Source organism: Lemur catta, chromosome 4 (assembly GCF_020740605.2).
Source record: "Lemur catta isolate mLemCat1 chromosome 4, mLemCat1.pri, whole genome shotgun sequence".
NCBI lineage: Eukaryota > Metazoa > Chordata > Mammalia > Primates > Lemuridae > Lemur > Lemur catta.
In genome coordinates this window covers 24431424-24445491 of record NC_059131.1, presented here as the reverse complement: position 1 = coordinate 24445491, position 14068 = coordinate 24431424, and the positions used below count along the sequence as shown (strand labels likewise).

The 14068-nt window shown below is 37.6% G+C and overlaps 1 protein-coding gene and 1 non-coding gene across 10 annotated transcripts in view; both read right to left on the bottom strand.

The window, feature by feature from the left end:
* The window catches only part of LTBP1 (latent transforming growth factor beta binding protein 1), a 379098-nt gene that overhangs the window by 15136 nt on the left and 349894 nt on the right, over positions 1-14068 (bottom strand). For all 9 annotated transcript variants that reach the window (XM_045549354.1, XM_045549355.1, XM_045549356.1 and 6 more), the window contains 3 exons: positions 13260-13388; positions 12440-12580; positions 11294-11464 (listed from right to left, as the gene is read on the bottom strand). In XM_045549354.1, the coding sequence (XP_045405310.1) occupies positions 11294-11464; positions 12440-12580; positions 13260-13388 (441 nt within the window). The remainder of the gene's footprint in view (positions 1-11293; positions 11465-12439; positions 12581-13259; positions 13389-14068) is intronic.
* Positions 4487-4676, bottom strand: LOC123637505. Its single transcript, XR_006734887.1, has one exon. It is a non-coding gene; the product is annotated as a U2 spliceosomal RNA (small nuclear RNA).

Sequence of the window (14068 nt, the reverse complement as noted above, 5' to 3'; positions counted from 1 at the left end):
ATGCCTTAATTGCTCTACTTTGGCTCTAAATTAGACTTTAATAGGACACCAGTGAGACTATAACCATAATAAAATTTATTTTCTATTCAGAATATTTTATAGAACAGAGAGTAGACAAATACTTTCCTAGCACTTCCATGCATTATAGCTCTTAGGAAAATAAATATGAATAAAACTGACACTTCAAAGTCCAAGCTGTATAAACAGTAAAATTTCAGAAGTGCTCGTATCACCAACAGGTAATCTGTTAATCAAACTCCTCTCACATTGAACTGTTCTATAATTGTTTTTTTTGAGACAGAGTCTCACTCTGTTGCCCGGGCTAGAGTGAGTGCCGTGGCATCAGCCTAGCTCACAGCAACCTCAAACTCCTGCTCTCAAGTGATCCTCCTGCCTCAGCCTCCCAAGTAGCTGGGACTACAGGCATGCGCCACCATGCCCAGCTAATTTTTCTGTATATATTTTTAGCTGTCCATATAATTTCTTTCTATTTTTAGTAGAGACGGGGTCTCGCTCTTGCTCAGGCTGGTCTTGAACTCCTGACCTCAAGCGATCCACCCGCCTTGGCCTCCCAGAGTGCTAGGATTACAGGCGTGAGCCACCGCGCCCGGCCCATAATTGTTTTTGAGGACAATGAGACAATAGCTTCAACCAGTTTTCAAAATAGAGAGTTCATGCCACAGTGAAGTCCAGCAAGACCACTGGTCCTTCCTAGCTGGCATTCCAAACACTTGCTGACTCACCAGGAATCCAGGGAATGGGGGTTTGGGAACTACAGCTTGTTCTAGGATACTCTTCTAGGATTCTGTCTTCAGCAGTTTAGCAGGAAATGAAGGAGTAAGTTTCCCCTTCCATCAGGATTTTTGTTGTTGTTGTTGTTGTTGTTCTCTAAGCTATCTTCACTTTGAGGCAAACCATGTTTACTTTTCTTCTAATATGTTTTTAATCAATGACTACAATATGATTCTAACTGGAATGAGACTTCTTTGCCCAATGCTATCTTTTCCTCCAATGCACCTGCCCAGACACGGTAATTTTTTTTAAAAAGCCTACATTTTAGCTCCATTTCTAGTATTTTTCCTCTTATGTACTATCCCCCCTGCCCCCACCTTTTGTATTTAGCTTGTCTGCCATTCATTCCTGTTTACTTAGCCCCGTTTGCAAATCCAGTATATCTCTTTCCCAGTTTAGCAACAGAAGTCCTGACCAGACCCAAAGCCCTGTGCAGCTGAGAGCCATCAGTCAGAGCCATGAGTCTGGTAGAGAATCTCTATGGGGTGAGCACATCCCTTTAGGACAGGGTATTCTGATAAAATATTTATTTTTTCTGTCCTACTATCCCCTTGAGAGTCACTGCAATGGAAGATACTGATTATAGGAACAGTATACATGAGAAGCACTTGGGGTCCCCTGTTTACAATGGAAACAACAAAACATTCTCTTTATCCCACATACTGCTGGGTAGACTCATTACTGTGCATATGCAGGGGCCATGTCCTGGCTGTAATTCTCTGACAGTCAGAGTCCTGAATTTCTCTACCCAGTAACCTTGGCTCGCCTAAGATGGTAATTCTGCTAAAGAAATAATTAAGTTTAGAATATTAACACTTTTCTGTTAAAAGTATTAGAGTAAGATTTTTTTCCTTGTTATTATGTATGTCTAGTGTTGAAGAGAATCATATAATAGGAGAATCTGACAGACTGGACTTTAACTTGAAATATAATTGATTTTAGATTTAAGATTTTAAGTTGAATGAGAATTAAGAGAATTTTATTAGGTTGGTAAACAGTGTTTATTAAATTAGGAATTCAATTTGTTGCATTTTAAATTTGATTTATTAGATTTAGAAGAGCTAATTATTTTTAAAAATGCTTGTTAGGATTGCAAGTTTCTCTTTCAGCTATATAAAGTGCATAAGAGAAATTAAATGCATAAAACTTCTAAATGGAGACCAAAGTGCTTAAAAAATTTAATTAATAGAATTTATACAGAGAAATAACTCAAGTTTAATCTGTTCCTTGAGACATATAAACAATCAAAAAATAAAATTAATCTTATTTTATAGAAAGTTATCAGACTTAGAATGACAAAATGTTAAGTTGAACTTAAATTCTTAGGAAAATCTAGGTGTTAACATTTATAAATTGAATACACTGAATACTCACTAAAACCCAACATTGAATGGCCCTTTCTATGCATAAAGCCTTCCTCAGACGTCACAACTTATACCGGTAGTTTAAAAGCCTGGCAGGACACAGGTGAAGCTTCTTGCAAATCCACAGGTGTATTCGGGTCTGCATGAGTCCCTGAACATACTCCCACCCCTTACTGTCTTTTTGATTCTTGCCTATTTTCAAAGAGACTTCTAGCACTGTCAGTGCGGGATAAGCATTAGCTCAACTCATTTCCTAGAACAGGATTTGATTCATAATAATGCTAATACCTATGGAGCATTTACTATATGCCAAGAAACTTACATGCCATATCACATCTAAACCTCAAACGACCCTCTGTGGCAGACTGCTGACACTACCATGTTACAAATGAGGACAGTAACATAAGGATCACACTACATCAAAGAGCTGTGTCATAATTCATTACTAATTTTATTTTGCAACAATCCTTTTATAGTAAGAAAAATATTTTTACCCTTTCTTTGGGAGGGATGAGAGGAAGCTTTCTAAATAAAGAATCCTTTCAGTGAAGAACAATATGAATGGCTTATGGGCCATTCCATTTAATATCCAATTCAACCTAGTTCCACAGATACCAGGAATTCAGGCCACTTAATTTTAGAGGCCTTCTATACCTTTCTAGTTTGATTTTAATTTTCCATTACAATGGATTAACAGCTACTCTTTAATAATAATGCTCAGGATCTATGATCAAAAAATTAAATGTTTTCATACACACAGTATTAATCATCATAACCTCTCAACTTTGGATAAAGAAGATTGAAGAAACTTGTCCAGTGCAATGACACAGAATCAAGGCCAAAGCAGAACAAGATCCCTGGATTGCCCAAAGCAAAGGCAGTGACCACTCATTATGTCTCATATGTAGTATGTTCCAAAGTTATTATTAATATTCTTTGGAAACATATTTCTTGGAAAAGCCTTTAAACCATGACTGCTGAAAGGCCTTTTGCAACTATTGCCCAGTTACGATATTTTTTCAAGTTTAGTCCAGGAGTCAAATCCCTGTCTTCCTTCACATCTCCAAGAGTATTATGAAAATTCTTACACTGACATCTTTGGGAACATGTAAGAGCCATGCATGGATATGGAAGAAATCGCTAGCTCAACTGTTTTCATACAGATTACAAATTCTTTTACTTTTGCAAAATTATATGAAAAAATTGGGGTAGATTAGCTGTTCGAAAGTTTTCAAAACTTTCGTGTCATAGCAAATGGTGAATTTATTAAATAATTTTGTATCGTTTGCACATTTAAATGCCTTAATATTTAGGAATAAAATATTCTAATTCTGAATTTCATTTTATATTTCATTAAATACAAATTATGCATCTGTTCCAAAATGTTTTGCCTAGTACATAGGTGTTATATATAAATATTTCAATAAAAACTGAAAACAGGTAAATTGCAAATAATGTAGGCTTCATTTCAGATAATTTACTTATTTCTTCTTGTAAACCACAAAATGTACATAATTTATATGCATTAATAATCATTCTTCTTAGCATTATTAAGAGGAGTATGAATAACTCTTACCTTCCTCTCCCCTAGTCTTAGAGTATAATCTACCTAACACAATGGAATTTAGATAATATTAACATTGCTTTGTTCAACAGATCCTCCCTAAGTGCCTACTCATAGCATGCCTTTGTACTTTTGTTCTTTAATTCAACAGACATTAAACAAAATCCATTTGTTCTTTCATTAGTCATTCATTCTACATTTACATGGGGATACAGTGACGAACAGACTACACAGAATTCCTGCCCTCAGAGAGTTTAAATTCTAGTTTGACCTTTCTCTTAACTTACATGATGAGGGAACCAAAGTGTAGACAGCTATTTGTTCCAGGTAGTATCATTAATCAGGAGCAGAGTTGGGAGTGGGGCCATGTCTGTTGACTTCTTACATAAAGCTCAGGATCCTTTCTTTCCCTACACCATTTTAGCAGTTGTAGCTTCCACTTGGCAATTAGAAAACGATGTTTATTTTGAATAGGATAAGCATGTACAGTCATCCCTTGGTATCCCAGGGGGATTGATTCCAGGAGCCCCTGTGCATACCAAAATCCCTGAATGCTCAAGTCCTTTATATAAAACGGTGTCATACTTCCACATAACCTATACATATCCTCCTGTATACTTTAAATCATCTATCTCTGGGCTACTTATAATATCAAAAACAATGTAAATGCTATGTAAATAGTTGCTATACTGCATTGGTTTTTTATTTGTATTACTTTTGATTGTACTGTTATTTTTTATTGTGATTTTTTCTTCTTTTTTTGTGGGGGAGGTGCATTGTTCCTGGAAGTACTGCAATACCAGGTCGATGTATGGATGGATAGAACAAGTTCCTATTCCCTCTCCCTGCTCCAAAAATCCATTTACTATATTGTCTTTGGATAGAGGATATATCAGATACTAAACTGGTAAGAACAGATACTACGCTTGATCTTAGTCGAAAGTCTGAGAAGCAGTGCCTCTCTTTTTTCCCCAAATATTTTTGCTCCGCAGTTGGTTGAATCAGCAGATGCAGAACCTGCAGACACAGAGGGCCAACTGTACTGTTAAAAAAAGAATTCAAACAGTAAAAAGGAAATAAATACATGAACAGATAGTCCTCAACCTGGCTGGATATGTTCTTCCCTTTAATTTTTTATGCATAGTAAATATGTTGTTCTATGACTTGCTTACAAATATAGATTAGACATTAGTCTTGATTAGGATCTAGAAATGTCTCATTTTCTAAATGGCTATATAGTATTTTCCACTGTATGAACGCACTGTAATTTATCAACCAATTCCCTACGAACAGAAGTGATTCCCAATTTTCCTTATCATGCTGTAATTATTGTATTTTTCTTCCTAGCAAACACAAGGATATCTACAGGATAAATTCCCAGAACTAGAATTTTTATTCAGATGTATCTGTATATCTGTACCTTCAAACTGCTCTCCTAGCAACAGTGAGAGGACTCATGCCTCCATCTTTTGATCAATATTAGTTTTTTATTAAACATTGTGACATTTTCCAATTTCTTTTGTGGCACTTCAGTTTCCTTTGGGACTTTTTTGTAAACTTCTCTCATCTTTCTACACCTGAACTCTTTCATCAAGAGTATTTCTAAGGTCAAAATACCTGTGTTGCAGTACATTAAACGACCAATAGATGGCACTCTCTCAACACACTAGTACCATTTACTGTCTATGTTCAATTTATTTGCAATAAGTCTAATCACTTTAACAATTTACTTATCAGAAGTCTAATTGTTTCAACAAATATAACAAGACACTGGGATCACTGGGCTTTTTAAATTCCAGTGTTCAAATATGTATAATTTTTTTTCATTTGTAAATCAATTTTTATTTCCATGAAATAATGGCTCCCTATAGATCTTGTAATTCATAATTTTAAGTTTATACTTTAAGAGGAGCAATAAATAAAAGCATTAAAATTCATTTTAAATTAAGTGCTAGGCATCACCAGTAGTTTTATTTACCAAGAATTATTGACTTGCTTTAATATATTAGTTCACTGAATATATATTGTTATCTATTATCCCTGCCAACGTGTTTAGGGACACAGACTTGATGACACACTGCTTCTAATTTTTCTGTGCTCACTGTTAGCCCTAAAAGTGTAGTTTTAATATACAATGTGAGAAAATTCTTAAAATCTTAGCTTTAATTCTTCACTTTGTTACTTTTATATTCTGAAGGATACTATTTATTAAGATGTTTTGAGATCTTGGGGAGAAACGGGACTTGAGTAACACTGAAGTGGTTAGAACACAGATCCTGGAGCCAGGATGTCTGGATTTGAATCTGCCGCGTACCGGTATATGATCGTCGGCAGGTAACTTAACCTTTCTGTGTCTCAGATCCTCTACCAGAGAAAGGAGGTAGAACAATCCTCCCTTATCCACTGTAGATACATTCTAAGACCCCCAGTGGATGCCCCAAACTGTGGATAGTACTGAACCTTCTATATACTATGTTGTTGGATCTGATAACCAAGCCAGGTACTAAGTGACTGATGAGTGGGTAGCATACACATTAGCATACATAGATATGCCAGACAAAGGGATGATTCACATCCCAGATAGGACCATGCCAGATTTTTTCACACTACTCAGAATGGCATACAATTTAAAACTTATAAATTGTATACTTTTGGAATTTTCCCCTTAATATTTTGGGCCTCAGTTGACCGTGGGTAACTGAAACCTTGGGAAGTGAAAACCCTGGATAAGGTGGGGACTGCTGTAATTGTATACCTGAGATGGCTTGGAAAATTAAATATCTTAATAGATGGAAAACATCTCGAACAGTGCCTGGCATGGTGCTGTATATATGTTGGCTATCATTATTTTTTATTACACAGCTGAGACCCAGAAAAGCCAAGCCACAGAAAATTTATATTCCATCAACCCCATATCCAAAGATCTCAAAGTTTTGATAACTCTATTATTTCCTTCTAGCATGGCACTAAAAATTCCCAGAAAGCTCAAACAATGACCACCCTCTCTTATTTATGGTATGGATACAGTGGCTCATTTTTCCTGACTTGGTTTTCCAAACAGCTTGTCTCTCAGAGGCTGGCAAGACGGTATGATAAAGAGCTCAAATCTGAGGATCCTCCCAAGGCAGTTAAGCCACCAAAAACATTTATTAAGAGTGGGCAGGATCAGAGGGCATTGTGAAAGCGGAAGAAAAGGAGGAGGCAGGAACAGGGCAAGGAAAAGCCTCCAGAGGGCTTGATGGGGAGGCTGTCAGTCCATGATCACTTTGACAAACTGCTGCTGTCACATCTGCGGTGCTGCTGCCAACAGTCTGGAACTTTCTCCTAATTTAGCCTGCTGTTGGGCCTGACAGTCTAGCTTAGGATTGAAATGGGATCCTAAGCCCCAGAAAATGTATGAATTATATGATTATGCAACTCTCCTTATGTAAAGTTACCCTGCCACAATCCATCACCCTCCACTCATTTCCCCTGCATGTGGGACCAATCTGCGAGATGCCATCTAACTTCAGAGAGCGCTATTTAAGCAGCCACTCCCACCTCCTCCACCTACCAGTGTTCTCGGATGTAGTTGCTGCTTTAGCAAGAATTAGTGCCCATGACCTATTGGACCAGAAGTGTGAAAGTTTGCTCCGGAGCCAAAGCTTTACTTTACACTGCACTTTAATGCTCAAAGCTGATGACAAGTGCTGCGATTTATTCCCCAAATTCCTCCAGCACTGTTTCCATCAGTAACGAATTGTTCCCCAAAGCCGTGCTGCACTCCTAGGGAAACTGGGAGCTTGGGTGTCTGACAGGCTGGGATTAGTCCAGTGCTTAGACGAACAGATAGACAATGTGGTCCTTTCTCAACTATCAAGATATCCAGGAACAGTATATTTTAAAGGTTCAATGGCAGCAATTATGAGCAAACCAGTTTTAAAATTCACACATTCTTTGCTTCCTTTATGAAAAATTCATAACTACCGGCACTAAAGTAGGTTTTAACGAAATAAAGTGGGATGCTGTTAGATGTCTCTAGAGCCTTGCTAGTGCGGTCTCAGGACAAGCAGCAACAGCAGCATCGCCTTGGGGCTTATTAGAAATGCAGAACTTCCTCCCCCCCATCTTCTACAACCTAGGAACCAGAATCTGCTTTCTGGTAAGCTTCCTCAGGTAACTGACATACTCATTAATGTTTATAAAGCAGTGATCTAGAACAGAAAGTTTCATATTAAGAACAATTATTTTCTGCATTTGTCTATCCTTAATTCATGTTCAGATGCTATTAGGTAATTGTGTATTCTATAAAATCCTTTGGATTTTAATTACATTTGAAAATGCATTTGGATCCGAGACACCTAGCAGTAGCACCAATAGTTAATATCTTCTGAAAGCTTATGTATGTTAAACATTATTTTATAAAGTATTCACATAGTAACTTATTTAATTCTCACAACTGCCCTGGGAGGCAGGTGATATTATTTTCACGTGAGGAAACTGAGGTACAGAGAGACAAAACAACAAGGTCATGCAGGTAAGAAGTTGCCAAACCAGGATTCAAAAAGCCAGACAACCTGGTTCTGGAGCCCAGGTGCTAACCCTTATGCCCTGGCTTCTCTTCGTTACTCTACTCCAGCAAAAAATGTGCTCAACGGGAGATGGCTTAGTATAGGTAAGACTAGAAGATCAGGAGCTAATTAAGAGCCTGCCAACTAGTCGTTGGACCTCGGGAAAAACTGTTTTAACTTCACCATGTATTATATTTCTCTCTGAATTCAGAATAGACAATCCCTAAGCCTAGTTCTAGGCCCATCCAGCCTACACCATCTAGGTGGTATAAAAGAAATATTCCTCTGGGCTGCCTAACTAACTCCTATACTCCGAGTGATACACTTAGAACAGTGGTTGTCAGCATGTGTTCCCTGGCACCCTGGGGTCCTTCACAGACACCTCAAGAGCCTAAGCAGTTGTTTTCGCCAGCCAGTCCTCCCCACATCTTTGCTGTTAATGAATTTATAGACCGGAGGTTAAGATAATAATTCAGTTGACAAAAACCCACCACTGTTTAAAAAAATAAAAAATTAAAAATCACTGATTTTGAGGATTTGGCTGACCATGTACATTAGAGATTCTTTTTGGAGAATTTATCATAATTACTACATATAAACAAACTAGAAATAGTGTAGCAATAATGCTAATCTTTGTTTTTTAATTTGGCACATGGTACCATTTTCCCCGATACCCAATACTCTCCTAAAAATATTATTAAATATATAGTATATATTTCCTCATATATATTTGCTCATATTTAAAAATGTGTTTCCTAAAACCTCAGTTGAAAATAATTGGTACATTATTCTAAAATCCCTATTTTTACACTAGATTTCATATTTAAAATAAAATTCATTTTTAGAATATTGATACATTATTCTAAAATTCATTTCTTGTAGCAAAATACTTGAATTTTTTTAAAACCTAGTCAATGTGAGTGTAAATTTTTAATGTTTTTGGGGAGTAATGTAATAAATTTAAAGTGTACACATTTCTCAACCATCTATTTTTATTTGTAGACATTTTCTTACTGGGGCACTCCTGCAGGTGCAGACAGGGAGGTTCCTGCAGCATTGTTTATAACAGGAAAAGCAGGGTTGGGGCAGGATGGGGCAGGGAAGGGTGCCCAGAATTAGAGGTGGCTAAAAAAATCATAGAACATCTATAAAACAGATTCCATGCAGCCCTTTATAGGTTACCACCTTCCATCAATTCTAAGATATCATAGGTCATAAAGTGCATCCTGATATAACATGTTAAAATGTGAAAAAATGCCTTGTGGCCATTGTTAGATGCCATCAATTATCAGATGACTCTAATGTCAGAGACGCTGAAGTGCAAAACGAAAGAGTGTGGCTTAGATCGATGATATGGATTTCAGTTCTAAATATTCTGTTAAATATAAATGTTAAGTATAAATAGCAATCACCAATATAAGTATATAGCAACAATTAATGCATAGCAAAAAGACTAGGATGGTAAAACCCAACTATCAAAGTGAGCATCTTTAAGGAGCAGAGTTCAACTGTGGTGGGGCAGGTGGAGGGGGACATAACCTCTTTGATTATTTTAATTCTTTACAAGGAATACATATTGTTTTTGGAAAAAAGTTAAACCATATAAACTACATAAGCGAAAAAGATTTGAGAGGGATACAGCTATTGGAGAAGAGGACTCAAACCTCATTGTACTTCTTACTGATTTCACTTTCCTCTCCCTGTGGTATCTGCCTCCAGGGCAGATACATTATAATGGTAATGCTAACAGTCACACCTTGCTCTACCTACAACCTTCCGCCCTGGAGACAACTCTTCAAGATAGACAACCCTACAAGATAGATATAGATAGCTCCATTTTACCAACGAGCCGTACAGGGTGAGGCTATTTGGCCCTCACCATGCAGCTGCTGCGGGCAGTGCCAGATTCCACGCTCAGCCCCCTGGCCCAGCACAGCTCTGGGCTGCTATCAGTTGCCATCTCGGGCTTTACATACTTGGCTCTTTATCCTTTGCTATTTGTTTTCTTCTTAGGGCATTTAAAATTATTTTCTTTTTCATTGTACATTGGTTTTAAGTTATTTCTATGCCGGAAAGCTAATTTATTAAATAGCCTGAAAGAGATATTCTAATTAGCTAAAAATTAATGCATCTTCTCTTTTCAAGCAATTCTTCCCCTCTTGACCATTCTGAGAACATAGTCACTGAAAACTCCTTCACTTTCTACCTATGCACTATTTTTCCAGCTTTACAACAGGACATACCACACTTTCAAGTGCTTTCCTCTAATGAGAAGTAGCTCCAGTGGCAAGAAGAGAAATAAGCAATCAATGCACAAACCAACAGCCACCAGACAGCCCAGCCAGGAAGCACGGAGTCAGCACCTTCCGGGCCTCCTCCAAAACCAAGCTACGGATAAAACTGGGAGCTTAGGCTGTCTCATTTTTTTCCATTTGACCAAAGGTTTAACCCTGGATATAAAATGTGAAAGGAAAGGATATTTACTCAAATACTTTTTCATATACTTTTTAAACTCTTCCCTTTTTGTTCTAACCCCTTTCTTGTATCTCTCACCTATAGGGATTGACATGAAAATTTGGACTTTGACCTATAATGATTTTCTATAGTCTCTAATACTTTTCGCTCTAAGTAGAAACTGTCAGGAATGAGAAGAATTATAAGAAAAAACAGTGTCAGGAAATATAAATTCTAAAGATCTATGCCGATTGCTAAGTTATATTAATATTATGTTTCTTCAGGTCATTTATCATTCTTTGGGGAAATGGAATGAGGGTTTCAAAAATTAATGATGGAGTCTGGATTTTAAGAAAACCAGGAGCCAGATGTTTATGCCATCCTGCTCTTTCCATACACACACATGCCACACACACACACACACACACACACACACACACACACACACGATGAAAATAAGATATCTGGAGTGAAAGTGAAGATATGTAAGAGAAATGTCAGGCTCCAAAGGATGTGAGAAGAACCTGTTCCCAAAGGCCTCCTGCAGAAGCAACGGAACATAAGCTCACCTGAATCTTTCATGGGGCAGAGGGCACACTGCATGCCCCAGGCCTCTCCGTACAAACAGCAGCACTCGGTGTACGTCGTCTGCTTGCCCACAAGAGGCCGGCTGCACACATACTCATCGCTCAGATGTTCCCAGCACAGATCTTGGTAGACATCAGTCTCTTCGATTTGTTCTGAAAGGGAAGACATGGTTCGGTTCCATGACAATTGCATGGTTATTCCTATTTCATAAACATGGTAGTGGAAGCCAGAAAGTCTCAAAGTTTCCATCCCTATTTCTAAGAGTGACTTCCAAGTAAAAGTCTGAATCCAGACTAGTCTTTCCATGGATCAAATCTTTGTCATCTCCAACTGGGTATCATTCCATCAGCTGAAATTCCACCTGCCCATCGCATTCCAACTCAATCCTTCCCTGTATAGCTTCCCACTGTCATATAAAATGCTCCACTATCTTGCCTGCCCTTCGTAAGCCTGATGGACTTCTCTCTCTCTTCTAATCTCTGCTTTTTCTTATGTACTCCGCTCTGTCAGATCCTACCATTTCTTTCTACGTAACAGTTTTTGGATGCATGCTTTCTCACTCATTTCATCCACCAAAGGCCTGGACTAGTGACACTTCATCTTAGAGTTCTCAATTGCAACCTTTCTACCTGTCAATTGACTTCATCCAAAGCAGTCTCCTGAATGCCACAATTGATTGATTATGCCAATTATCAGTGGCAGGTTGCCTCATTGAGGATGAACAGGTATTTCTATCAATGGACTTCAGGGCTCTCCATCACCTTTTAAACTCCTCCCTCTGCTCTCCTGTGCCTGATCCGTGTCCTCCACACCTGTCTTTCCCTGAACTTTCATCTTCCTCGGCTGCCTTTGAAGGTTAGGTATGATGAACCCTCAGGGGTGGAACAACTCTGTCATCTGCTTGGCCACTCTGTAGTCCATTGTCCATTGAATGAGTATGTTCAGGATATTAAATCTCCTATATACTGATGATAGACATCTTATTATTTCCTTACCATCTCATTTTAATTATTTCAAAGTATCCAAGGAATCCATTTTTCTATTTTCTAATAGCTCATATTTGAGTCAAAAGGAAAAGGTTATGATATTTATTTGGACACAGGTTTGCATCTCACATGGAAACATACCATTTGATTCGGCTGGTCGTATACATCTTTTCTCTGAAGCATCCAGGACCATTGGATGGGTACAGAAGCAGTTGTAAGAGCCTTCTGTATTAACACACTGGCCATCAATACAACTATTGGGGTCTTGACATTCATCCATATCTTAAGAGAAAAAAAAATTACCAAAGAAAATCAGCAATTAGTTATATCTCATACACTCCCCAAATTTACACATTGCTAAATTTGGTCCAGATTCCAAGCCCTGCCACATTTTAATTAACTACACATTATCATCCAAAAGAGAGCAGCTCTGACTATAAAAATGTAAGTTGTACTGACTGGAAAAACAACGTTGCTGCTGCTGACATTAAAAAAGGAAAGAAAACATCTATGAACAGGATATGCCTAGAAATTTAAGATAAAATGCCTCTTTATGATACTTTTAAAATTATTTCCTTTTGCTATGTTTTTCTGCCTGGTATATATGGTTTTCTGCTTAAGCATTAAAGTCTGGGCCAGTATTTAAAATGACTTTCACTTGCATGGTATGAGTGATGAAACAGGAGGTTCCACAGACCAAAAGAACACTTCAGTTATAGCAGTGACCTGAATTATAATTCCACATTGAATATTAACTCTTTGTTTGAAATCCATTCAAACAGTAGTATGAAGGTTTTTTATTTTCTTAAATCTTGCTTAAGAAAAAGAGTCATAAAACATTTACACATCTTTTCAACAAGTCATTTAGAATCAAAGAAATTGCTTTTACTACATAGCATTACTTATTTTTTCCATCTGCATATGTTCTCAGCACACCATACTATATCCTCTTAAAACTTACCAAAACACTGCAATTTGACGGGATCATAGTATGTCCCTTGCTTACAGTAGCATTCATAACCAGGCTGAGTGTTCAAACAGAAACCATTCTTGCAAATTTCTTGTCCAAAAAGTAAGCATTCATCTGCATCTGTGGGGAAAAAAATGAGGAAATACAAAAAGGAGCTAGCTTTGATCTTTCGGTTAGAAAGAAGAGTCTAACCAATATTATAATTTTTTTTTTTTTTTTTTTTTTTTGAGACAGGGTCTTGCTCTGTCTCCCAGGCTGGAATGCAGTGGCCCTATCATAGCTCACTGAAACCTCAAACTTGTAGGCTCAAGAGCTCCTACGGCCTCAGCCTCCTAAGTAGCTGGAACTACAGGCACGCACCACCATGTCTGGCTAATTTTTTCCATTTTTAGTAGAGACGGGGGTCTCGTTCTTGCTCAGGCTGATCTCAAACTCTGGCCTCAAGCAATCCTCCCACCTGGGCCTCTCAAAGTGCTAAGACTATAGGCGTGAACCACCGTGCTCAGCCTATAATATTATTTATATTTCAAAGAATCTTACATACACAGCAATATAAAATTCTTAAAGTTAGGCCTAATTGACAGGCATAGAAACATAATCAGATGTGGTTTGTCTGTGGTATTTAAGGAGCAACGACCAAAACATCATCAGAGAAGGTATATGTGTAAACGTGGTTTCTGAGACGCTACCTCATATTTGATGAAATAGTCTATGGATTCCATAGTGGTACCAACAATATTCCCTAAAGAATATACCTTTTAAGAAATGTGTCTTTCTGTAGTATCTATTCTGGCTCATTC